The sequence below is a fragment of the Nyctereutes procyonoides genome, unplaced genomic scaffold, assembly GCF_905146905.1.
Source record: "Nyctereutes procyonoides isolate TBG_1078 unplaced genomic scaffold, NYPRO_anot_genome, whole genome shotgun sequence".
NCBI classification, from domain to species: Eukaryota; Metazoa; Chordata; class Mammalia; order Carnivora; family Canidae; genus Nyctereutes; species Nyctereutes procyonoides.
In genome coordinates, this window is record NW_026575142.1 from 27,794,194 (window position 1) to 27,818,366 (window position 24,173).

The 24,173-nt window shown below is 41.9% G+C and overlaps 1 protein-coding gene across 1 annotated transcript in view; it reads left to right on the forward strand.

The window, feature by feature from the left end:
- Positions 1 to 5,865: 5,865 nt before the first annotated feature.
- Positions 5,866 to 24,173, forward strand: part of CYTIP (cytohesin 1 interacting protein) — a 30,693-nt gene continuing 12,385 nt past the window's right edge. The window contains 7 exon segments of the mRNA XM_055307652.1: positions 5,866 to 6,008; positions 6,011 to 6,081; positions 12,296 to 12,345; positions 12,573 to 12,627; positions 16,388 to 16,490; positions 16,699 to 16,792; positions 19,636 to 19,705. Of these exon segments, the coding sequence (XP_055163627.1) occupies positions 5,912 to 6,008; positions 6,011 to 6,081; positions 12,296 to 12,345; positions 12,573 to 12,627; positions 16,388 to 16,490; positions 16,699 to 16,792; positions 19,636 to 19,705 (540 nt within the window). The 5' untranslated portion in view covers positions 5,866 to 5,911.

Genomic DNA, 24,173 nt, shown 5'->3' on the forward strand with positions numbered 1-24,173 from the left:
CTCCGCAGGAACTACGGGGCTCGGGGCTCTCGGCTTTCCATCTGCAGGGCCTGGAGGCTCCCGGGCTGGGCCGCTGATCTGCTCAGTTCGGGGCAGGAGCGTCCTTGCTGTCCTGGGCCCTCCCGGCCTCTGCCTGTCCCGGGGGAGGCCGGATCCTGGGCTGTGTCCCGGCGCCCTGTGCTCCGGGGCCTGCGTTGTTGGATTCGCGCTCCCGCCCCGCAGCTCCCTCCCTGGAGCCGCTCCCGAGCCCCTCCGAGCTGCTCCGGCCCCGCCGTGCGCGCTGCAGCCCTTAGGGAGCTCGGAGCACTCTCCCTGAGCTGCAGGTGTCTGTTAGTGTCCCCGGGAGCCCGAGGGCATCCCCGCCCTCCTGGGTCCTGCTCCAACTCCCTGCGAGCCCCTTTCCGCCGCCCGGGAAGGTTGGTGCAGCTCCTGCTCCTCCGGGACGGGGCTCTCCTGTCCTGGGGACACTCGCCCCGGCCTCAGCCCGGCTCCTCGCGGGGCCCCTCCCCCTCGGAGGCCTTTTGTTCCTTTATTTCTTTTTCCCCGTCTTCCTACCTTGATAGAAGCGTGAACTCCTCTCACTGTAGCATTCCAGCTGGTCTCTCTTTAAATCTCAGGCCGAATTTGTAGATTTTCAGGATGGTTTGAAGGTTATCTAGGTAATTTGTTGGGGACAGGTGATTTGGGGACCCTACTCTTCCGCCATCTTGCCCCTCCTCCTCCTGCACAGTATATGTTGATTCTTTTCTCTCTTCTATAAGCCTATTCTTTTCATTCACTTATCTTCTAACCCAAGGAAACTATGTGATAGGAGGAGAAAAAAGTAGAAAAAATATAAAAGCAGAGCAGCTGTGGTTGAAGTCAGGGATGGAAATCTCAGAAGCTCTCACATCTACTTTCGCCTCCTCTCCAGGTAACTCAAAGGATCTCCTTACATTCAGAAGTGTACAGCCTTAAAATCATTGTAGAGACTTTCTCCTAAAGACTTAACTCCTCTGTACCTACGGAGCATTTTGTCTAGATAACATTGATGTGCCTACAAAGATCCCATAAAAACCCTGCATACCTACCTATCACCTCCAAGTGGCCCACGTGTAACTTTATATCTTTAACATGGACACTCCCAGAGATCCATCTTTGGTATGTTTCACTGTGCTCACAGGATTCTCCTTAAACCTGAAGGGGGTTAAAAAATAAATAAATAGAATTTTTTAAAATGCAGTTGATGACTTTTCTATAGGATAAATGCACAAAATGAACATATCAAGATCATGCATTTTTACATTTAAAAGAAGGCTTGAAATTATCTTACTGAGTGGATTCATGAAACACTGATCTAGATAATCTGTTTAAAGACCCAGATGAATTCAGTGGCTAAATCTCTTGTCTGATAGTAATATACCCATAGCTTCATGATTTGTTTGGATTTAGCTTTAATAGGTCAGAAAATAGTTTCCTTGCACTTATAGTAAAACATAATGGATATGATCTATTGTTACTGCTATTTATATTAGATTTAGAGTTGTGCGTATGTGTGGTTTTAAACACAGACGTCACAACTCTTAGCTAATATTTGGTTTGTACCCACATTACGATGTCCAATATAGAGACTTCATGACCTCGTTTTCTGTTATTTCCCTTTCCTGAGCTCGCTATTTTTCAGAACCAGGCCCAGTTGTAATTTACCCTTTCCTGAAAAAGGTTCCTCCTCTCTAGGGAATGCTCTCATAATCCCAGTGACCCACACTGAGTGTTTGGGGAAGACAGAGACGCCCATCCACCCAGTCCAGTTACTCAAATGAGGTGAGAAATAGGACAAAGCAGTTGTCACTATTGATTGGCTCTCAGATATGAGAGTAAGCTTACCAAACTAAATTTACTTTATATAAATTCAAACATAAAAGACTCAAATATTATCTGGATGACTTTATCCTGTCTCTTATTTCAGTCCATGTAGCCAAATAAGGACTTCCTGAACAAATAAATAAAGGCAAAATGCTGAAATAAAACAAATAAGCAAAATGAAGAAGCCAAACAAAACAAAACCCTATGGTATTCCAGGAAGCAAATAAAGGCCTCCTGTGCAAATAAAGGCAAATGGCCAAAATAAAACAAACTAACTCAGCAACTATCTTAAAATCTGAAGGACACAGAAGAATTCTTGTTTATTTTGAACAATCACTTACTCCTTTCCCATATCTACGCTAATGAATAGATGAATTGGGCTGATGGTAACCCAGAAATTCAGACATTGGCTTTCACAATGCTTTACCTGGTACACGACAGCAAGGATTTGCATATGCATTCTAGCCCAGTCTGCTCCTGGATTCTTGCTTTCTTGCTGTATATAGGAGCATTTGGTAATAGATAAGACAGTTTGTAGGAAATTCGAGTAATTTCCTTTGAAGTTTTTCCTTTGAATTCTTATTACTTAAAACTATTGAGTAATACTTTGTACCAAGTGCTATGCTTGGACTATTTTATCTGTTCCTCCCTATAAATTTTTATTTTAGATATGTGAAAATTGAGGTTTAGAAAGCATATTAGGCAGCTTGCACCAATACCATAATAATGAATACCACAGACCGGATATCTTAAACAACAGAAATTTATTATAGCTCTAGAATGTGAAGCGTCAAAGAGCAAGGTGCCAGTAGATTGGGTTCCTCACGAGAGTTCTCTTTCTGGTTTGCAGACGGCTACCCCCCTCTCAGTCCTCACACGGCAGACAGAGGATATTAGTCCTGTGGGATCAAGACTCACCCTATGACTTCATAATTTTAATTTTAATTACCTCCCTAATTATAGGTCCTGTCTCCAAATACAATCACATTGGGGTTTGGAGCCTCAACGTATGAGTGTAGAGGGACACAATTCAGTCCATAGCAGAAAGATTAAGTGACTTTCACAAGGTCACAATACTGTTGAACAGCAGAACCAGGCTTTGAATCTAAGCAGTTCAACACTGAAACCCATGTTGTCAACCTCCTTATAGCTGTCTGTGAGTCTTATGGTTGTTACAGAGTTGGCCAAGTTTGTCTTCTAGCCCCTTCTGCCTTTCTGTGTTCTGTACTCTGGGCATACCTTTTTCACCTGCTCCATCACATCTTCCCCATGTTCTAGCTAGTTCTTCAGGGGTCATCTAATTTGTGCTAAAGCTTTATCCACTCCAAGAGTACTTGCACATTTATGAACAAAATGCCTCAAATAAAAAGGCTCTTCCCCCCAATAATGAGATGTTAGCTTTCTAAATACCTGACAGACATATTTTAAAAGAGATTCTTTCCACATCCCTCAGATTACTCCTTGCAGAAGATTGTGGCACTTTGGAATATGAGTGCATAATACAAACATTTTCTGCTAGTTTAGTTTTTCTTCTGTGATGCTTTAGAAGAATATTGTTTAATTCATTTTGTTAAACATCTACTTCCTTACCCTTTTCACTTTATTCACAAACATATCTTGAACACTTTTTATATATACAACATGAATGTAAATTTAAAGATACAAAATGGCCCTTGCTTCCAAGGTATAATCTAAGTATATTAAGTCTCAAAAGACAGATCTGGGGAGAAAAAAAAGGATATGACATTTCAGAGAATAAAGTTAGATAAGAACTGCAATTTTTAAAGTTTTATTTTATTTAATGAACAAGGAGGCCTTTCTGAAATCTTTTGAGTGGGTAGGTAGCTTGATCTGATTCATTTTCAGAATCACCTTTATAAAATAAAGGGGAGGATGAAGAGGAGGAGAGTTCACAGAATAGCGTAATTGTCCTGAGGTAAATTCCACAGAAAAAAGAAGTTGTAAATAATAGAACACCTTTGTGAATCAAAGGTTTGAGGCTTGAAGTCATATTTGTATGAAAAAAATTAGTGTTTCCCCACATTATATCAAAAGGATATGTTTGATCCAGAATATTATTCAGAATATTTAATGACTGGTATGATGTGATACTTTAACAATCAGAACAGGGAACTGGCCAATCAAACCAGAACAGGTTTTTATATATATATATTTAACAAATGTGACCATGATGGTATGTTCTGGCTGAATGTGAGACATGTCTTAGTCTCTACTTCTACAGCCATAAATCTCATGATTTGAAAGATTCTTCTCAAATGCATTTCATAAATTAAGTAAAAAAATTATTTTCCAATTTCTTAATTTAATAATATACTTCTGTAATTTATATTAGCTTAAGATCAGTATAACCTACTAAACTGATACAATTTTGGCATCCATCTATAACACTTGCTTGTCAGTTGGCCTATATGGCCTTATATCAGGCAAATGCATAATTTCTGCTTGGCATTTTGAAATATTAAAATATTTACCTAATTTCATAAAATTCGTAGGCGACAGATGGACTGATGTCCTTAATTAATAGTGTTGATTTAAGTCATGTACCTCATAGCCTAGAGATGTTTTGAAATCTCTCTCTCTCTCAGACACACACACACACCATAAATGTCTTCATAATTGACATATCATTTAGCTGCCAAAGCCTCTACCACTCTCTTTTGTTTTACACATTTACGTTACATTATTTTACCCACCTGGCCCCTGAAGGCAAATGCATTTATAATCCCTGATTTAGATATTTTTAAGTTTTTGGAGACATCATTTTGTTCATGTCATAATCCAGTTCCAAGTGTAGTGAATTATGCTGTGATCAGGTTTTAGAAACTTCTGAAGTAGTTCTATCTCTTGAAGTACTGTTAACTCAGAAGATTTTACCAGTTATATCTGGCAGGGTCTGCTTGAACTGTATCACCATAGCTTCCATTTTAGTTTAAAATGTTCATGAGTAAATAAATAAAATCTTTAAAAATAAATAAATAAAACTTTCTCACCTTTCATGTTCTACTACTGACCTTCAAAATTATTTTGAAAACCACAGTTGACTTTTTGTAGTATGTTAAACTTCTCTTTTTGATTTTTGTTTTGATTCTTTCCTCTGCTTACATCCCCTGCTCCTCCTCTGAAACCAATTCTCTTGAAACTGCAATGCCCCACACCCTCACCAAAAAAAGTATCTGTGATCTTGTGTATGCCATGATGGGGCCGTTGGCCCATATGAGCAAGCAGGGGCCAACAGGTGACATGCTTGTGCTACCTTGGTTTGCCTGATACCTTCCTGTCCTTTCCATCCCTCCCCCAGGACCTCATGCTGATGCTGCAGCAAAGTCCAGTCTAAGAAAGGGCCAACTTGGAGCTGTGAGTGTCCCGGTCTTCTCCTTCAATTGTTCCTTGTAAATATGATGGATAACTTTAGTCAGGACAAAGTAGTAGAAGGGCAACCAGAAGAGTGCTGAATGGTTACAGCCCAAGTGGCAGATGTAATGTCTTTTAGATGAACATTAATGAGCTAGGGTGTGCTTTCGGGAAAGTACGTTACAAGGACTTCATGAGAGACGCTATGACTGGACCCTGTAATTCTTGCTTAGGTCCACAAGAACTGAACGTCTGCATATCCTGACTTTGACATTGCGCTGCCCATATTAAGTAGGAGAACGGGTGGATAACAAATGGCAGAACTTGGGGACATTTTTCTTTCTTCCTTTAAAAAAAAAAAGGCAGATGGTGTTTTGAACACAACTTGCGGTAGAACATAAAAGCATGAGAGTTCTGGCTGTTTGAAAGAGAAAAAAATAAGTTGATTTTTTTTTTTTTTTAATGGCAGAACTAACTTTAGTTTCTCCCAAGGCCTTAAAGAAAAAAAAAAAAAGCCTTGAGAAATGGGAGTGAACTGCAAGAGAGGGTTTGTGTAACAAGTACCTAAAACCACAGAAGTCACATGGGTTCTTTCTGCTTTGCTACTTTTGATTACTTGTCAGAGTTCTACTCTTAGCTTCCCCCATCCTGCGGCCGGTCAACCATGTGCGAGCTGGAGTGATCTTTATTCACTATGTCTTTGCAAAGGCTCCTGCAGCAGAGCAGCAATGGCAACCCGGTGGACTACTGTGCTGGTCCAGCCTATAGCACTTACCCCCCCTCCCGGCCTTCCACATGGATGATAATAGAAGGATTCAAATGCTGGCAGACACGGTGGCCACTTTGCCCCGGGGAAGAAAGCAGGTAGGATTGCTCTTTTGTACTTTGAGAGTGTGTGTGTGCTCTTGAGAGCAGACTTGATAGGTTTGTCTGACTTGACACTAAAATTGTATTTTAGAGGCTTTGCAGTGAGTCACCAAGAGTATGGGTGAGGAAGGCAACAAGGAGTCCAGAGAGCTCGTGGACTAGTCCAAAATATGTTAAGACCGTAATAAAAAAAGGGGTTTCTTCGAGGCAAAACTTAAAAGGAGATTGTTTTTCTAATTTGAAGAGGCGTTAAGGTAAAATGAACATCATTAAGGACATGGAACGTAGACAGTGCTTATAGACACGGCCAGTTGGAGAGTTAGCGATGTGTTCTCCCCGCCTGGGTCCCATTGATTCCGTCCCTCCCAGCTTCACTCCTTGGCAGTCACTTCCAATCCAATGAGGCTACTTTTTCTTCAGGATGAATTTTGTCGACTAAATTATTTCTAGCTCTGGGGCACAGGCACGCACCTACTGCTATTGGGAATGAAGGCTTTTACTGGATAAGTGGATGGCTGATCGAATACAGCTCAGCCACGTCCTAGCTGTGGGACCTTGGGCAAGTCACTTGCCTCTCTAAGATTTAGTTTTCTTTTTCCTGCAATGGCGATTATAACAGAAGCACCCGAAGGAGCTCTTCTGTGGCTTCAGCGAGGAAATGTGCAGTGCTTACACAGAGACTGACATGTAGTGTGTGCTCTAAAATTATGCTACCATTTTAATTTTTACTGCAAGGTATTTCCCTAGAGATGAAAACTTGTTTAGAAAAATCCACATCTAGTCGCATGTCTTTAGTTTCATTCATGCTACAATTTCCAATTTTTATTTTTATTTATTTATTTAAGATTTTATTTATTTATTCATGAGAAAGGGAGAGAGAGAGGCAGAGACACAGGTAGAGGGAGAAGCAGGCTCCTGCAAGGAGCCTGACGTGGGACTCGATCCTGGGACTCCAGGATCATGCCCTGGGCCAAAGGCAGGCACTAAACCGCTGAGCCACCCAGGGAATCCCCAATTTCCAATTTTTAAAACAATGTTTTGACTATAACACCTCGTCAGGTTTTGGTAATACAACTTGCTACCAAGCCTCCAAGAACGTTTCTAAATTTAACATTAGAATTGGTTTAAAGCATGAAGTTTTGCCCTTAAATCCTGCATTCACATCACGGGCTCCTCTTAAGCCATCTAATTTCAGGATTAGAGAGTCAGAGCACAGAGGGAGAGTCATGATCTTTTCTCAGTGATGTATATAGCTGATTCCTCGTTATTTTTCGCAACGAAGATAAGGGCATAATTTGCCATGGTTTGGATTTTTGATCTTTTTTTAATCCAAAATGCTTTTATGACATTAAGCTTAATCAAATGATGAACATGTCTATCAATTTACTACTTGCCTGAAAGTAAAGCAGCTGTGGGAAGCACCAAGATCTTTGTTGAGGTTTCAGATATAGAGCAGTGTGGAAGGACAGAGGTGAGAAGAACCTGTTTCCCGGCCTTGTAGGGTCAACAGTTCAGTTCGCAGGACCAGTAGGCCTGATACACCATAAATGCTCTAACCCAAGGACACGCCTTTTAATGTAACCTTGAAGGATAGACGTTCCAGTTACTGAAGGGTATTCCAGAGCAAGGCAGTCATTAGCGCCGAGGCACAGATGTCCGCCTTTAGGGTACATTGAGGTCACAGCACCTTGGCGCGTCTGTGGGAGGGGAGGGGAGCCCTGGAGCTGGGCTGCTTTCCTAGACACTTGAACACTCCCCCCTGAGGAAGTGGTAATTTGACCAGCACAGGAGCCACGGGGTGTGTCTGAGCAGAAGAGGGTTTTAGGAACCTCACCCTAGAAATGTGGTGTTTCGGTAAGTGGGTAGGGAGCAACTTTTGCAGTAATTGGAGGAAGAGGAAAAGGGAGGGGGTAAGGGAGAGGAGACCCAGAGACGTGGCTGTGAGAGGCAGGGAAGATGCAGGAGTCCCATCTGGGTTTAGGGCTGCGAGAAGCAAGCATGGCCTAGAAGGCAGGCGCCTTCGTAGGGGGTTATTGGAAGGAGATATTGAGGGGGACTGAGGCACACCAAACACACGCATTGTGCGTATGAATCTACCACTTCCACTTCCACGCACACCCCGATGGCTTTATCTCCTGTTCACATCTTTTTAGGTCCTCTCTCCTCCCTTTTCTCCTATTCTTTCCCAGAGTAAATCCCTATTGAAACAGCTTTTTCTTCCTGTTGTGAGAATCACTTGAAGGGGGGGGGGGGAAGCAAAACAAAACCTCTTCTACACGATACTTAGGGTTCTGTACAATTATCATCAATGAGACTTGATGCAAGTTTATCCCAACATTTCAGAATTTTCCAAATGGATGTTCATTTCTTTTAAGTGGTTTTTAGAGAATAATCACCCACTTGGCACCGACTGAATTGCAGGCAACAAGATCCCTGTGAGGCAATCACATGAGCAGGTGTTTCTCTGCCCACTGTTATTTTCAACACTTTCGGGGCTGACGTCAACAATTCATACTTCTCCTTATTGTTGGCTTTGGTTTCCGCAAAGCTGTATCTGTGAGCCTGTAGTTTCAGATTAATCTTCAGAAGCATTTGGGTGTTTACACTTGGAATGGCTTAAAAATAGACTTGTGTGTGTGCCTATTACCTCGATACCTGTGTTTGTGGGAGGTGACAGGCACTGCAGTGCGGCTTCTCCTCCTGAATGCAGTTTTAGGGGAAAGAAATCCCTGCAATGTGTGGGAAGGAGACAGGAGGAAGTGAGCAGAGGCTCTACAGGCGGCGGATGGCAGAGGAGTAGTGACGGTGCCGGGCCCCGCCCAGGGTAGGAGGCTGCGTTTGGAGGGCAGGTTTCCCCAAAAGCTGCGACGAGAGCCAGGGACCTGAGGCCCACGGGCGAGAAGCTGGAGTGTGCCTCGGTGGTACCAGCGGCGCCTTGGCCCGGCAGCCTCCGGGGCATCCAGTGATTGCTAAGTAACAGGCAGCTTCTGAAAGGGTGATGCCACTGAAGGGCTCAGACGCAGGATCCGTAGGGCTGTAGTTGTGGGGTCCGTTCCGCCCCCTGCGGGCCTTCGCCTCCTTTCTGGCCGCACCGCCGCCTGCTGCCCGAGCTCCCGAGTGTTCCTAACGGGATCGCGCCTTCATTCCCCAGGGCTTTAGGGAGGAGGCTGTTGGATTCACTACAAAAGACTTGGAAAAATCCTCTCCAGTCCATACTGTGACACGTTCGCGACCAACAGCCAACTCCCCTTGGGAAAGAGGCTCCTGGGTCCGCAGTGGGGCGTTCTCGGGGGGCACTGACATTTACCTGGGCTCCTGGGGGGCGCTGCCGAGCCCGTGAAGCCGGCGTCGGGGAGCAAGTCCCTTAGGCGCAGGCGCGCGCCGAGGCCCGGGCGGGGGCGGGGCGGGGGCGGGGCCGGGGCGGGCCCGGGTCCCCCTGCGCCCCCCGCCCCCCGCACGCCACGCCCGCCCCTCCAGCCCGCCCGAGGCTTCGTGCCGAGGCGTCGCACGTGTCAGGCGGTCGCTGAGGTGCGCTCGAGTCTCCGCGTTCAGGGATTCAGGGCCTGACACGGGGCGCGGCCAAGGCGGTGCGGAGCGGGGCTCCCGGGCCGGGGGGGGGGGGGGAGCGGGCGGGGGGACTTGCGCCTGCGCAGTTGCACCACCTGCCCCGCCTGGCGCCCGCACCCCGAACCCGGGACGTTTGCTTCGGGCCCGGGTCTTGGCCTTGTCTCGCGGACTTTCTGTTTTGCGCCTCAGGCCCCCCGGCTGCAGGTCGAGTGGGTCCCGGCGCCGCTGGCCTGGGGGCGCTGCAAGCCCAGGAGGCCGGGAGTCGCGGGGACCCGAGCCTGACCGCGGGACAGCACGGCTGGGCCCCTGCCTGCCAGCCCCCCCCGCTGCGGTCCTGCAGGCTCGGGTCGGGAACGTTCTTACTGGGCTGAGCTTTCTTTATTTTTTTAAAATTTTATTTATTTATTCATGAGAGAGAGACACACACACAGGCAGAGGGAGAAGCAGGCTCCATGCAGGGAGCCCGACGCGGGACTCGATCCCGGCACCCCGGGTCACGCCCTGGGCGGAAGGCGGCGCTAAACCGCTGGGCCATCCGGGCTGCCCTGTCCAGCTATTTGTAACATTCCGCTCTATTCCAGGCCCAGCACTAGGCCCTGGGGTAGAGAGGAAAACGAGAACATTCCCCAGGAGGCCCAAGGGATACTGTAATTATGGACGGAGGTGAGGTATTCGGCCCAGCCTTGCCTTTGTATGAACCTGCATCCACGTCTCACAAGTATGAATATACTGAATAAGGTGATGAATATTGATAGCAAGAGGGGCGTTTTTAAAAAAGTATAAGCCCTGCTTACCATAACGTAATATAAGTAGACTTGACCTCCCGAAGTACTTCAAAATCAGAAATAAGGGTAAAAGCCAGGGAGATGCACATAATGAACATCGATGAAGACAATGTGAGTATAGCATAGGGGAGAGAGGAGAACGCTTGGGAATGTCGTTTGCTGTCCCCTCCGTAAGAAGGTGGCCCCATCACATAGCTCAGTGGTCCCCATGCTTGTGCAGTAGGTAGGACAAATCAGGCTGAAATAAACCATCACAGTAGGCCGCCTACGGTCAGTCCTTGCAAATTAAAAAAAGGGGCCCGTGGGTGGCTTAGCAGTTGAGCGTCTGCCTTCTGCTCAGTTCATGATCCTTGGGTCCCAGGATCGAGTCCCGCATGGGGCTCCCCTGCATGGAGCCTGCTTCTCCCTCTGCCTCTGTCTCTGCCTCTGTGTGTGTGTGTGTGTGTGTCTTTCATGAATAAATAAATAAAATCTTTTTTTAAAAAAAAAGCAAATTGAAAATACTTTTTCACGAATCTAGAGACTCTTTTTTGGTCTGAGCCTTCCTGTTGCGGTTTTCAGGGTGATATAAATGATGTGAGGTCCAGACCTGAAAAGACAAGCAATTGCAAAATGTAGTTAATTTACATCAGATCCATGAGAGAAGATCAGCTCTTCTTTACTGTGACGTTAGTGATCAATAGCCGAATTCTGAACACGGAGCCATTCCAGGAAGTTTGTGAGAACGCTGCCATTTGGTACTCGGTAATTCAAATTCATTAACAGTGGTAATAGGCTTCTCTCCTAACAAATGCCTTAATGAGGCTTTTGTTTGTGCATTCATTTCTTTTACATGTTTTTCTCCTGATTTTCATTCTCTGTTTGTCTTGTTTGTATTTGTCTGGCCTATGTGTCGATGTCCTGACATTTTTTTATGTGTTCACTGAAAGATGACAAGCATACCAGGTTGACAGTGAAACCCCATGGGTTAGCTAGAACCATAAGCTGACATTTTGGGTCCCCAGACCAAGACTTGAGAGAGAGCCAGTTAACATGTGTCAAATTTCTAAACGAATAAAATGAAAACACACCAAAACTTACAGCAATTATCTGAAAAATGAGGTGCCGCCTTTTGCTTATTTTTTCTACTCACAAGGGTAGAGTGTATCCTGGAAGTTTATGTTTATATGATCTCTCTCCAAAGCATGCACGGGAGTGAGGGTGACAATTCACACTGTTTATACCATTCTGTAATTCCTTTCCTTTCTTGGCTGGAAATCTCATTACACTTTTCCAAAATTATTGTAAAAGTAAATCATAAAACGGAACTGAGGTTTTGAGTCTCTGGTTTCACCTGAATGGTGTTCCTGAATAGAAGTTGGTTCTTTACAGATTATTTTATCTTGCTAAAAACAGTAACATATTGAATTATTAATAATAAATACAGTCATTTCATCAGTATGTCAAAAAAAAAACTATCAAGTATTGGAGTTTTATATGCCATTCTATGGGTGGTGTTTTCTTTGGATTTCCATGTGATTATAACTTGATACGGTTAATCTTTCAGAGGCTATTTTAAATACAGATTAGATATGACGTTCTCTTTGGAAGCTTTGGAGTTTTGCCACATTATGGGAACTCTTTTGCCATGGTGTATCAGTATCTGAGCCTCTTGTAGCCTTTTAATGCTTGAATGTTGCCTTTCCTGGCTCTGGCTCTCCTTTGCTACCAATAGATAATGGAAATGACTTCCTTTACGTAACAATTTCCCAGAGCTGGGCCAAAGAAGGTGATAAAGAACAAAGTCCTTTGTGATTTAGAACATTTTATAGATGTGTATTGGGACCTTGTAATAACCGTGTGCTTGTTATATTTTTCAGCTTGCTTTGACGAGATCAAGTTCTTTAGGTGACTTTTCCTGGTCTCAAAGGTAAAGAGATTCATGTATTTTTTTGGTCTCTCACCAAGGCATTTAGGGCCACAGCTCTTTAGACTGTGGACTGGGTGTGCTCGCATGTACACGCATGCACACATAGTCTTACATACTACAGTTTGCATGAATGTCAGCTATCTGTAATTGTGACAGTTATTTCGTGATAAGAATGTGCCAAGTGTGATTATTTGATCTTCATGCATATTTTTAATTTTTTATTACAGAAAGCTCATTACCGTGGAAAAGCAAGATAATGGGACATTTGGATTTCAAATTCAGGTGGGCAGTTTTCAATTTTCCAGACTTTTAATGAAGAAAAGTGGTGCTGGTAGTTATGATATTTGCAAAGGAAGAATGAAGTCAGGATTAGAGAGTGATGAACACTGTGACTTTTCTTCAATAAGTTTTTCAGCACGCTAGGTACCATCAGGCAAAGAAAACATTGAAGCAGATAAAATAAAACTCCCGAGACATGCTCAGCTCCTTGTTCTTATTGCTTTAGTTTTCCTCTAAGTCTGAGACTGATCAGAAGTACTTAGAGTGAAACACTCTCTACAGGTGTGCATTTTTATATATCTGCATTTCAGATGTGTTTTGGATAATCACTTTTATACCATATATCAGGTTTTAAATCTGTACTTTGGTATTCAAGAAATACTTGAAAGAATGTAGATTTGTGTGTATGAGGCTACATGTATTCATACATAACTCCTGTTACATTTTTAAATACTAATGATTGTGTCTCAGATATAATGAAGGAATTGGGACCTGTTTCTTTTTCTTTTAAAGATTTATTTATTTTAAGAGAGGAAGAGAGAGAGTGAGAGTGTTCGTGTGCATGAGCAGGGGGAAGGGCAGAGGGAGAGGGAGAGAGGATCCCAAGCACACTCCATGCTGAGCATGGAGCCCACGCGGGGCTTGATCTCATGACCCTGAGATCACGACCTGAGCTGAAACCAAGAGTCGAAGGCTTAACCGACTGAGCCACCCAGGTGCCTCGTGGCTTTTTCCTTAATGACAACACCTTATAATTATTATTTGAAATTTCTTTTGCATTATCATGCTCTTGCACTGCACATCAACCTCTAGGTCTTAGCCTTGGTGCTGCTTTCAGAAAACTCTGGTGGCTGAATACCAACCCCCAAATGGAAAAGTCGGTGTGTATTTGAACCTTAGGAACAGGAAACTGCCGAGTAAAACATGCTTTCTGAATAAAGAAGCAAAGTGGAACTCCAGCGATAATGAATAGGGAGAGGGCTCCAGGAGGAGGAAAGATGCTTTCAACTTTCTGAGCTATTCTATTTTTAAATTTGATGAAATCTATAATTTTTCTATCAGGTTTTACAAGCAGCGTACTCTTACTTATTCCTCATTCGCATGAACCACTCCCTTTCTGACGTGGAGAGTCTGTTTTTTGTGACTGCTTCCTTTTAAATGAGAATTGGGCAGCCCCGGTGGCTCAGCGGTTGAGCACCTGCCTTCAGCCCAGGGCATGATCCCGGGGTCCTGGGATGGAGTCCCACGTCGGGTTCCCTGCATGGAGCCTGCTTCTCCCTCTGCCTGTGTCTCTGCCTCTCTCTCTCTTTCGTTCTGTGTCTCTCATGAATAAATAAACAAAATCTTTAAAAAATAAATAAATGAGAATTAAACGCAGGATTTGAAACAGTTGCTGCTGGAAACAGGATCAATGACCACTCCCTAATCCTATGTAATGTAACAAATGGGGATTATTTTTCTCACTCTTCTATGGTATATGCCACTGTTTCCCCATGTTTCTCCCCCACAGCGCGGATGCTGACTCTACAAGGGAGTGAGAGTCAAAACTTCTATTAGTGGACTACAAGCTCCAGCCCCTTGATCCCTGGTAGATGAACATGAGCTCATGATTTCACTTCTGAACTGCAGCGTGTTCCAGAAAAGCAGGAACCCACTCCTCTGCCAATTTCTATTTGGTGTACACTTTCACTGCCAGCTCCACACCATAATCCATTCTTTAGCACTTCTAAGATTTGCGGGAGTCATCAAATAGGGGAAATGGCCTGGGAACTCTTAGAAGACCAGATAGAGCCTCATGTACCCCTATTGTGTGCCCGTCGGTCATGTTGGAAAAGAAGCTAAGTCCACCTCCTCTGAATTTCCACGTGTGCTAGTTTTATACTGCTAGTGAGAATCGTGGGGTACGGTAGCGGCACAAATGTTAGATTCATAGAAACAAGTTCCTGTTCTCTCAATGCTGCCTTGTGGGGTTTTTAGGAGTTTCAAATGAAATAACACATCTTGTAAAGTACTTAGTAACATGCCTGGTACCATAGATCAGCCAGTGGCAGATGTTAGCATGAAGGCCATTGGACATGAGAGAGGGCAACGTGACTTTTGTATCTCTAAGAAATGCAGTGGATTGTTCTGTCATTGGCTTCTAAAAATGGGACCAAGAAGTTCTGGTGAAAGAGAAAGACGTATTTGACTATTTCTGTTCATAACTTTGGGGCCTCTGTTTTTCTCTCTGTCGCCAAGCCGCACATTTTACCCTGGTTGCAGATATATATGCCCGCTGTGAAATCAGCACGTTTCTCTCTCACTGTACTCCCTCGGTCACTGGACCTGGAGGGGTAGATGCTCACTGCTAATAATTCAAACTGTTAGAGGAGTGGTTTCCCGAAGGAGTGACTGTTAGAGCCTTGGTTCCTATACCAGATCTAGATCACCTTTCCATTCCTGGAAGGGTCCAGGCCCTAGGAAGAAGACTTCTGGCAGAAAAGCCATTAAAGAGGTCTCTGTCATAGATGGGAAGTATATTAAATGATCTTTAGAAGGTCTCTTCTATCTTTATGATATGGGGATTCTAAATGCCTTGCAGAGTGAATAGCAACTCCTTAGATGTTAACCAAGTCAAGCTTCTGGCAGTTACTTGTATGCGATTGACTTCTGGTTCTGGAGCCTGTAAGTCTATAAAATAAGGAATGAACATCAGACCTTAATTTCTCCATGAGGAAGCAGTACTGTAATGTGGCTTAATTTTAGGAATCAGATTACTTGACTCGGATACTGATTTTGGTTCTAAATAGAATAGGCTTCATAACTTAAATGTGTGAAAAAGGAAATATGTTTGGTATAGGTCATCAGGCCACTATATCTAGCAATATTTGTGCAGTATTCGTGGTACAAGTTGAAACAAAAATAAAAACAGAAAGAAAACCAAACTGCTTTTGCCAAACTGAGGCAAGAGACGAAGCATAACTTTTTCTAATTTGGTTGGCGAACTAACGAACCGGTGAGTATTCAGGGCAGGCATACGAGACCACTTAGACAAGAAGGTAATCGCGTCAATTATAGTACTTTTGAAAAAATGCAGGGCAGATTGTCATTATTTGCAGAGCTCTGATTTAAAATAATTATTGTTGGCATATCTCCCTCCCTGGATATGTACTGTTCCATATGCTCCTGTAATGAGTACTTTAGCTTGGGAGAACTACACAGAGATTTTTTTATTTGCTTTTGGCTGCTATTGTTTTATCCTATTGGGAAATAAGAAACCTGATTTTTCTTAACAGATACCAAATAATGACAGCATCAGGTGATCTCTTGGGCTTGAACATTCAAAATCTTGAGCGAGCCAGTCTTATCCTACTTTGTCTCAAGCCAAGATTCTTTTTTCTTTGAGAGAGAGCACCAGTGGGGGTGTGGGGGCCAGGGGCAGAGGGAGAGGGAGAAGCAGACTCCCCGCTGAGGAGGGAGCCCATGGGGCTGGATCCCGGGACTCCAGGATCATGACCCCAGCCAAAGGCAGACGCTTGACTGACTGAACCACCCAGGTGCCCCCACCACACTTTTTTAAATGAATGGAGTTGGCATCATAGAATTGCATCATAGAATATCAAGATTGGTATCTTTGGTTCAGTTTATATTCAAGAAAGCCTTTCCAAATTGTTCTTTGTACTTACCTACTGTACTGCTTAAGGTAACCAACACCATTTTATTTTTTGACACAGAGATTTTGAGTTCTTTGAATAGTAATTATGTATCACTCTAATTTTTGCAGACTTACAGGCTCCAGAACCAGAACATGTGCTCCCTAGAGATGTGCACTCTGATTTGCAAAATCCAGGAGGACAGCCCAGCACACCATGCTGGCCTGCAAACTGGTAATTTGTAGCTTTGCTCTTGTTAGGAATTATTTAAATAGCAAGAAAAGAAAACTTTCTGAAATCAAAGGTTGGGATTTGATCATTGCTTTGAATTTTCTTAGCTCTCTTATGTTGCTAAGGTTTGGGGCTTGCTTGTTTTCTTTTCGTGTCAGGAGGGATTATTTAGGCAGCATTTTAACGACTCGTTTTTCTTGGCATCTCCCAGGTGATGTCCTTGCAAACATCAATGGTGTGAACACAGAAGGCTTTACCCACAAACAAGTTGTTGACCTGATCAGATCTTCAGGAAACCTGTTAACGTAACTATCCATCTGCTTCCGCGGGGCTTCAAAAATGTTACAGTCTCTTATAATGCCTGTTGAGTGAATGAATAGGCTTTTTGTTCAGGATCACAAGAAGGGAGGCAGTGCACCATAACTTTGGGATTGGGTACAGACATTCTTTATCAGTTCCTTTTGTTTCTCAAGGTTTCCTCAAACTTGAACATACTGTCAACATCTGAAGTCAGAAGACATCAATAGCCCAAACGCCTGTGTGGGAGGGATAGCATTTAGAAAATTTATTTTTCTATGTCAAATTCAATTAAATTGGCACACATTCTCTTTGGTCAGAGAGGAACTGGTCCAATTTCCATGGTTGATATAATCTTGTGGTTAGAACAAATAAAAGGTCAGAAGGGCTGAAGTTTTTGCTCTTATACCACAAGGCAATTGTTACTCTTTTCTAGTGTCCCATTTGGAAGGAAGAAAAAAGTCTGCTCAATCCTCTCTGCCCTACAACACACACACACTCACACCTACTAATATTCCAGACTTACTATTGGGAGATTGGCCTCCTCAGCTAGAGATTTGACTGGCTTTTCTAATAAGACTTCAGTATTAGTTAAAAGATGGAATTTGCTCAATCATTTAAATGATATTTACTGAGCACATACGATGTTTCCAGTTTTGTGATAGACTTAGGAGAGACAGACAAAAACTCTTGTAGCGCTTTATTAATTGTGGAAGGAGATGGACAAGGAAAGCCCCCAAAATAAGTAGTTTTGATATTTCAATTATTAATTACTGCTGTTAAGAAAGTAAGGTAAGGAGTGGGATAAAATAGTGAGTAAGGGGGCTGCTCCTGTAGCTTGGGTGTTTAAAGGGATCTTCTCTGAGGAGGGGAAATCTGAGCTGAGACCTAAAAGAAGGGATGGTCATGTGAATTCCTGGTGAAAGCATTTGAGGCAAAGAGAGAGGCCTCTGAATTCTCAAAATAGGCTTGGCATGTCCGAGAGAGAGAGAGAAAGAGAGAGAGAGAGAGAACCAGTGTGATGGCTGGTTGGTAGATTAGAGAGTATAAGAAATGAAGACAGGGAGCTTGCCAGGGGACAGAGCATGGGTCTTGTCAGGCTTATTCTAACCAAGGTGGGTCTTACATGATCTCCTTCATTCTTCACAGGCACCTTGTGAGGTTAGTTTTTTTTTTCTATTTATAGATTAAAGCGATTGAAGCTTAAATTAGGTGGAATTAAGATCAATGATCTCGTAAGTGACTGGGCTAGGATTTGACCACCTGCTCCGGATGCCAGGATCCATTCTCTTCAGCTACCCCACAGCTGCTCATTGCAAGCTGCCAATAGAAAGAAAATCTGCGGGATGCTCTTCCTTTAGCGATCCTAGTCTAAAATTTCAAAGATGTCCTGGGAGTTTGCGGGTGTCATTTTAAAAAATGACTCCTGATGGTGGGGGGACTTAGTCCAACTCTGGATCCTGTGAGTTCAGGGTAGAGGATGGGGGTGCTCTTTACTCCAGAGAGCTTGCATCTATAAGGTTGGAGCCATAGAGAGTCTAAGGGGGAAAGGTGGCAGTTAGAAACAGAAAGCTACGTTCCAAATGGGTAAAGTGGCAGGACACAGGCATACAGTTGGGGAGGAAGGGGTGGAGACAAATGGAGATCCAGAGATCAGGAAAATGAGCGACATCTGTGTAAATACTGGAGCGAACAACTGATGTGTGCCTGTGGTTTTGTGCATAGACATCTGTTGCTTGGGCAGGTCAGATGCACATTAGAGTCCGATTGAAATGGATTCATAGGATCCTCCCAAATGTCCAGACACAAGTCCACCCTAATGAGAAAGCAGACATCTTGGCTTGAATTGTCATCGCGTTATCTTGGGAAGGGTGCTATTAGAAATAGAGGAAAATAGGTCTTCATATTTAATGCTATTGTTTTACCATGACTTGAAAAATTTCTGCATCTGAATATAATAGTTCCAGCTAACTTATCAGAAGGAATCTGAACCAATATTTTAAAAATGCTTAGGTGTGTGACTCACACATGAAATGTGTTATCCTATTCAGATTATTGACTTAGTAGTCAAAATAAAGGCCTCAACATGAGCCCACAAGACAAATCAAATCACTCAGGATAGAACAAATCTTTTTATTTTTAGAAAGGCATTTGGTATAGGGAGAAACAAACACCATTAAACTGATAATTCTAGGATTGAAGTTTATAAACTTAAAAGGTTCTGAGATGTGAGAGTCATATGAAGGTTTTTGGCTCATAATGGTTCTGGCTCTGTTTGTTCTAGTTGCAAAATGAAGGCAATTTCCAGAGGCACAGGTTCCTAGAATCCTAGGAAAGAAGGATTTTCCCTTTTCCAAGAAATGGCATGTTGATTCCACTGTTTGAAAATTCCCATTACATGTCGTTCTCACTGCTGGACCACTCATGCTTAGCATGGCGTCGACAGTCTGGCACATACTAAATGCCCTGTGAGCATTCACTGAATAAAATAGGTGATTCAGTCAGAGCCCATAAGAGTAAATTCCAGGAGAGACCAATAATCGTTGCCCTAGAGTGGCGTCTGTACAAAAAAGAGCTACAGTTTACAAGTTAACCAATATCTTTTCTTTTCAACCACCCTCTCAACGGGATTTTTGGGATTTTTTTGTTTTTCCATTTTCTTTCTCTGAATGTTGTCGGAAGATTTGACCTAGGTCCAGGTACTTGAAACACCATGAGAATCATAACATTTAGGTTGCTTTTCAAAGTATTGTCTGTGCTCAAAGTGTAGTACTCCATAAGGCTGGTGCTAGTTTGAAAGGATCTCTCATGCTGTTCCCCTCCCCCCGCCCTTTTTTTTTTCTTAAAACAGGATAGAGACTGTTAATGGAACAATGATTCTCAAAAGAGCAGAGCTTGAAGCAAAACTGCAAGTTTTAAAGGTAATTTAATTTAATACAATGAGGCACATTTTTCATCCTTGAATGTGTGAGTAGTAGAATAAAAATGTATTTGAGGGATTGAAATAGCCCTTGAAGATGAAATGTCTTGATGAGTCTAAACTGCTGAATTATCAAGAGCCACACAATTACCTTTACAGGAATATTAAATTCCATAAACCAGTGCAAATCACTTTCTTCCTTCCTCCTTCCGTGTTTCTATGAGGCTCAGGAAGGCAACAGGAAGGCACGTCACTTGAAGAACTTTTCACTCATGCACCTGTGATCTCTCTTGATTTACATTTGTCTGGGGAGAAAAAAAACAAAAAACAAAGGAGTCGCTGGTCTTTTCCACATTTTTCCAAGTGCTGCATGTGTCCAGGCGGGCCTGGAAGTTTTGCTTTTCCATTGTCCTCTTCTGTGTCCTGTTCTGCTTCATTCTTCCTACAGACACGGTTCTCCCTCTGCTCCTGTGGCTGTCCTTGAATCTGCTCTCGTGGCAAACACGCAAGCAACAGTGGAGTGGAAAAGAAAGTTAAACGTTTCCAGGAGATAGCACACGATGCAGGATGTTCAGAGAAGATTCCCTGGGATGGCTCTTTGAGGGTCTTGAGAATCTCAGTTTGCTAGCCTGTGGCTCTGGCCGGCCTGTCACGTGCAGACCCCCGTCGAATGCGTTTGAGTCAGGGTCCCGCGGCCGCCTGACCCCTCTCCCTGAGACCTGCCCCACGTGGCCGTGCGCTGGCAGGGACTTGCAGGGCTTCCAGGCGGGTTGTCGCTTGGACTGTGTTTAGTGACAGCTGGCATTTATGAATTTTCTTTATGAAGTATGTGTTCTTAATTATTGAGCCCGTGAGGATAGAATTACTATGTTTATCTTTTATCTTGTATACCCTCCTCGTGTCTAATTCCTCAGTGAGCCCTGCCTGTTTCCTTCTGTGTCAACTCTGGTTTTATACTCTTGCCATTTTACTTATTGTGATATTTTGAATTAGTTTGTAAAATTCCTCTATTCAGATGATGATCGGAATTGACATTTATAGAATAAATATCAGTTGACATCTTTATGGTGTTCACCTTTCCTCCTTCAGACACAGAATCTTGACCATTTATTTATTTATTATTTATTTATTATTTATTTTTAAGATTTTATTTATTTATTCATGAGAGACACAGAGAGAGAGAGGCAGAGACACGGGCAGAGGGAGAAGCAGGCTCCGTGCAGGGAGCTCGACGTGGGACTCGATCCCGGGTCTCCAGGATCATGTCCTGGGCTGAAGGCGGCGCTAAACCCCTAAGCCACCTGGGCTGCCTGAATCTTGACCTTTTAATTCAGGTCTTTTAGGTACTTCGAAAACATTTCATCATTTCTGTATACACATTTATATATCTTTTATTATACTTATTCTGATGTACCTTCTAAGTTTTCTTACTATAATAAAGGTGATCTTTTAATTTTAAAAGATCTTTTATTTTGTTGCTATTGATTTTTGAATAATTTTTTAAATATGACAGTCTCGCTGAGCTCTCTATTCCAATAGGTTTGTTGATTCCCTTAGATTTTTTTACATAGGCATAACATCATCTGCAGATACTGAAAAATTTTCTCATTTACCCTTGATGATTCAACTACTGAACTGCATCAGGTTTGAATCGCATGGATCCACTTATATGCAGGGTTTTTTTTTTTTTTTAAATAAATGTTACAATATTGTAAATGTATTTTCCTTGTGATTTGCTTAAAATACTTTTTTTTCTCTAACTTGCTTTATTTATACAGTATATATATTAATCAACTATTTATGTTATTGATAAGGCTTCCAGTCAACAGTAGGTCTATGAGTAGTTAAGCTTTTAGGGAGGCAAAGTTATATGTGGATTTTTTATTGTGCAGGGGTCAGCACACCAACCCCCTGTATTGTTCAAGCGTCAACTATACAATTTGCTTCTCTTCTCTTACAGCATTGGCTAGGACTATTGTAAATAGTGATAATCTTATTCTTGATTTTAAAGGGAATGCTTCTAACATTTTATCATTAAATTTTTGTATGGAATAAACAGTACTTCATATTATATTTATTTTTTAAAGCTGTCAAAACATAATTTGTTTTTATAAAAAAGAAAATTTTAGTGAGGATCTTTTATTAAGTAAACCTAGCTCTTTTACCTCTCTGCAGAAAAAGGAAAGAAACAAAACAAATTGGTGGTGTTATTCAAAACATAACTGAACAAATAGGTCTGGATTTCATGGAATATAGTCCTGTCCTGCAAAAAATACATTTCATGTCTCTAAGCAATTTCTGTTCCTTCAATGTTTTCTCTTGAAGTTGTAATAACCATACTTAGCAATTTTTTCAAATGAGGGATAAATTTTTCAATATACCCATCCTCTCTCAGAGCATCATGATGCCTCAACATTTATTATTTTTTATTTTATAAATTTAATTTAATTTAATTTAATTTAATTTATTCATGAGACACACACACACACACACACACACAGAGGCAGAGACACAGGCAGAGATTCCAGGATCACGCCGTGGGCCAAAGGCAGGCACTAAACCACTGAGTCACCCAGGGATCCCCAGAAGACCTCAACATTTAAATGTTCATCTTAAGACTCCATCTTTTTTTATTATTGTTTTATCAATTTTTAGAATGAAACACTACAAGTGGTTGTTCTGAGTAGCTGGTAGTGAGCACATACACTCACTCGTGTTGAACTGACGTGCTTGCTGCTTATTTCTCTTCCTTCTCTGTGGGTTTACTTTTTTGCTGTGGGACTTCCTTTAGGAAGAGTAAGTAGGGCTTACCCCCAAAAATCTTTTATTGCTAATGTTGAAGGAGAGTTTGATTAGGTGATTAAACTATTCTCAGTTGTTCTTTTGTCTCCTTAGCATTTTAAATGTATTATGCCTTTGATATTTTTGCTTATGAAAGAGCTCCTATTGTTTATCCTTTGTAGGTAATCTGCATTTTCTATATTTTCTTCCAAAAGTTTTAAAGTTTTTCCTTTTTTTTATACTTAAGTCCTCAACTCATCCAGAATTAATTTGTGTATGTGGTAGATATGGGATTCTAATTTTCTTTTCCTTTTATTTTACTTTATTTCTTTTATTTCCATACTCTGTTCTCCCAAGTATCATTTATTTTAGTCCTCCCCCCACCCCCCTAATGCTCCTGCAATGAAGCCTCTGTTTTTAAGCAAATTTCTTATATGCATGGATTTTCTAACTGGCTCCATATTCTGATCCATTGTTTCTCTCAAATTCAGTATATATACCTTTGCAATAAATATTGCTATCCAGTTAAACAAGGCTTCCAGGTTATTCTTGGTTCTTCTGACCATCTATATAAATTTTAGACTCAGATTATCTAGTTCTATAGATAAATTTTGGAATTTTGATTGATACTACATTTTATGTAGATATTTCAATTTGAAAACACTTAACATCTGTTTGGTAGTGAGTTTTCTTAGTGATGGAGGATCTCACCATTATTTTCCCCTTCCCCGTCTCCCTTCCCCACTGGTAACCACCACTTCTCTGTATTTATGAATCTGTTTCTGCTTTTTTGTTTGTTTGATTGTGGGTTTTTTTTTTTTTTTTTGCATTCTACTAATAAGTGAAATCATATGGTATTTGTCTTTCTCTCTGACTTATTTCATTTAGCATAATACCCTCTAGGCCTACTTCTGTTGTCACAAATGGCAAGATAGTATTCCTTATACGGATGAGTAATATTCCACTGTGTGTATATACAGTGGAATATTACTCATCCGTATATATCAACACCTTTATCCCTTCCTCTGTTGATGTATACTTTGGTTACTTATATATCTTGGCTATATTTTTAAAATGCTACAACTTAGGAGTGCGTATATCTTTTAAATTAGTCTTTCTGTTTTCTTTGGATAAATACTCAGTAGTGGACTTAGTAGATCATATGGTATTCCTATTTTTAATTTTTTGAGGAAGCTCCATACTATTTTCCACAATGACTGCATCAGTTTACATTCCCACCAATAGTGTATGAGGGTTCTTTTTTCTCCACATTCTTGCCAACACTTGTTATTTCTTGTGTTTTTAATATAAGCCATTCTGACAGATGTAAAGTGATATCTCATTGCAGTTGTGATTTACATTTCCCTGATGATTAGTGATGTTGAATGTCTTTTCATGGGTCTGTTAAAATCTATATTTCTTCTTTGGAAAAATGTCTATTTAGGTCTTCTGCCTATTTTTAATGGGATTATATGGGTTTTTTTGTTGTTGAGTGGTATAAATTATATTTTTTGGATATTAACTTTATTGGATATATAATTTGCAAATATCTTCTCCCATTTGGTAGGTTCCTTTTTGCTTCATAGATGTGCAAAGGCCTTTAATTTTGTTGTAAGTCCCATAGTTCATTTTTGCTTTTGTTTCCCTTACCTGAGGAGACATATCCAAAAATATGTTTTTAAGACCAG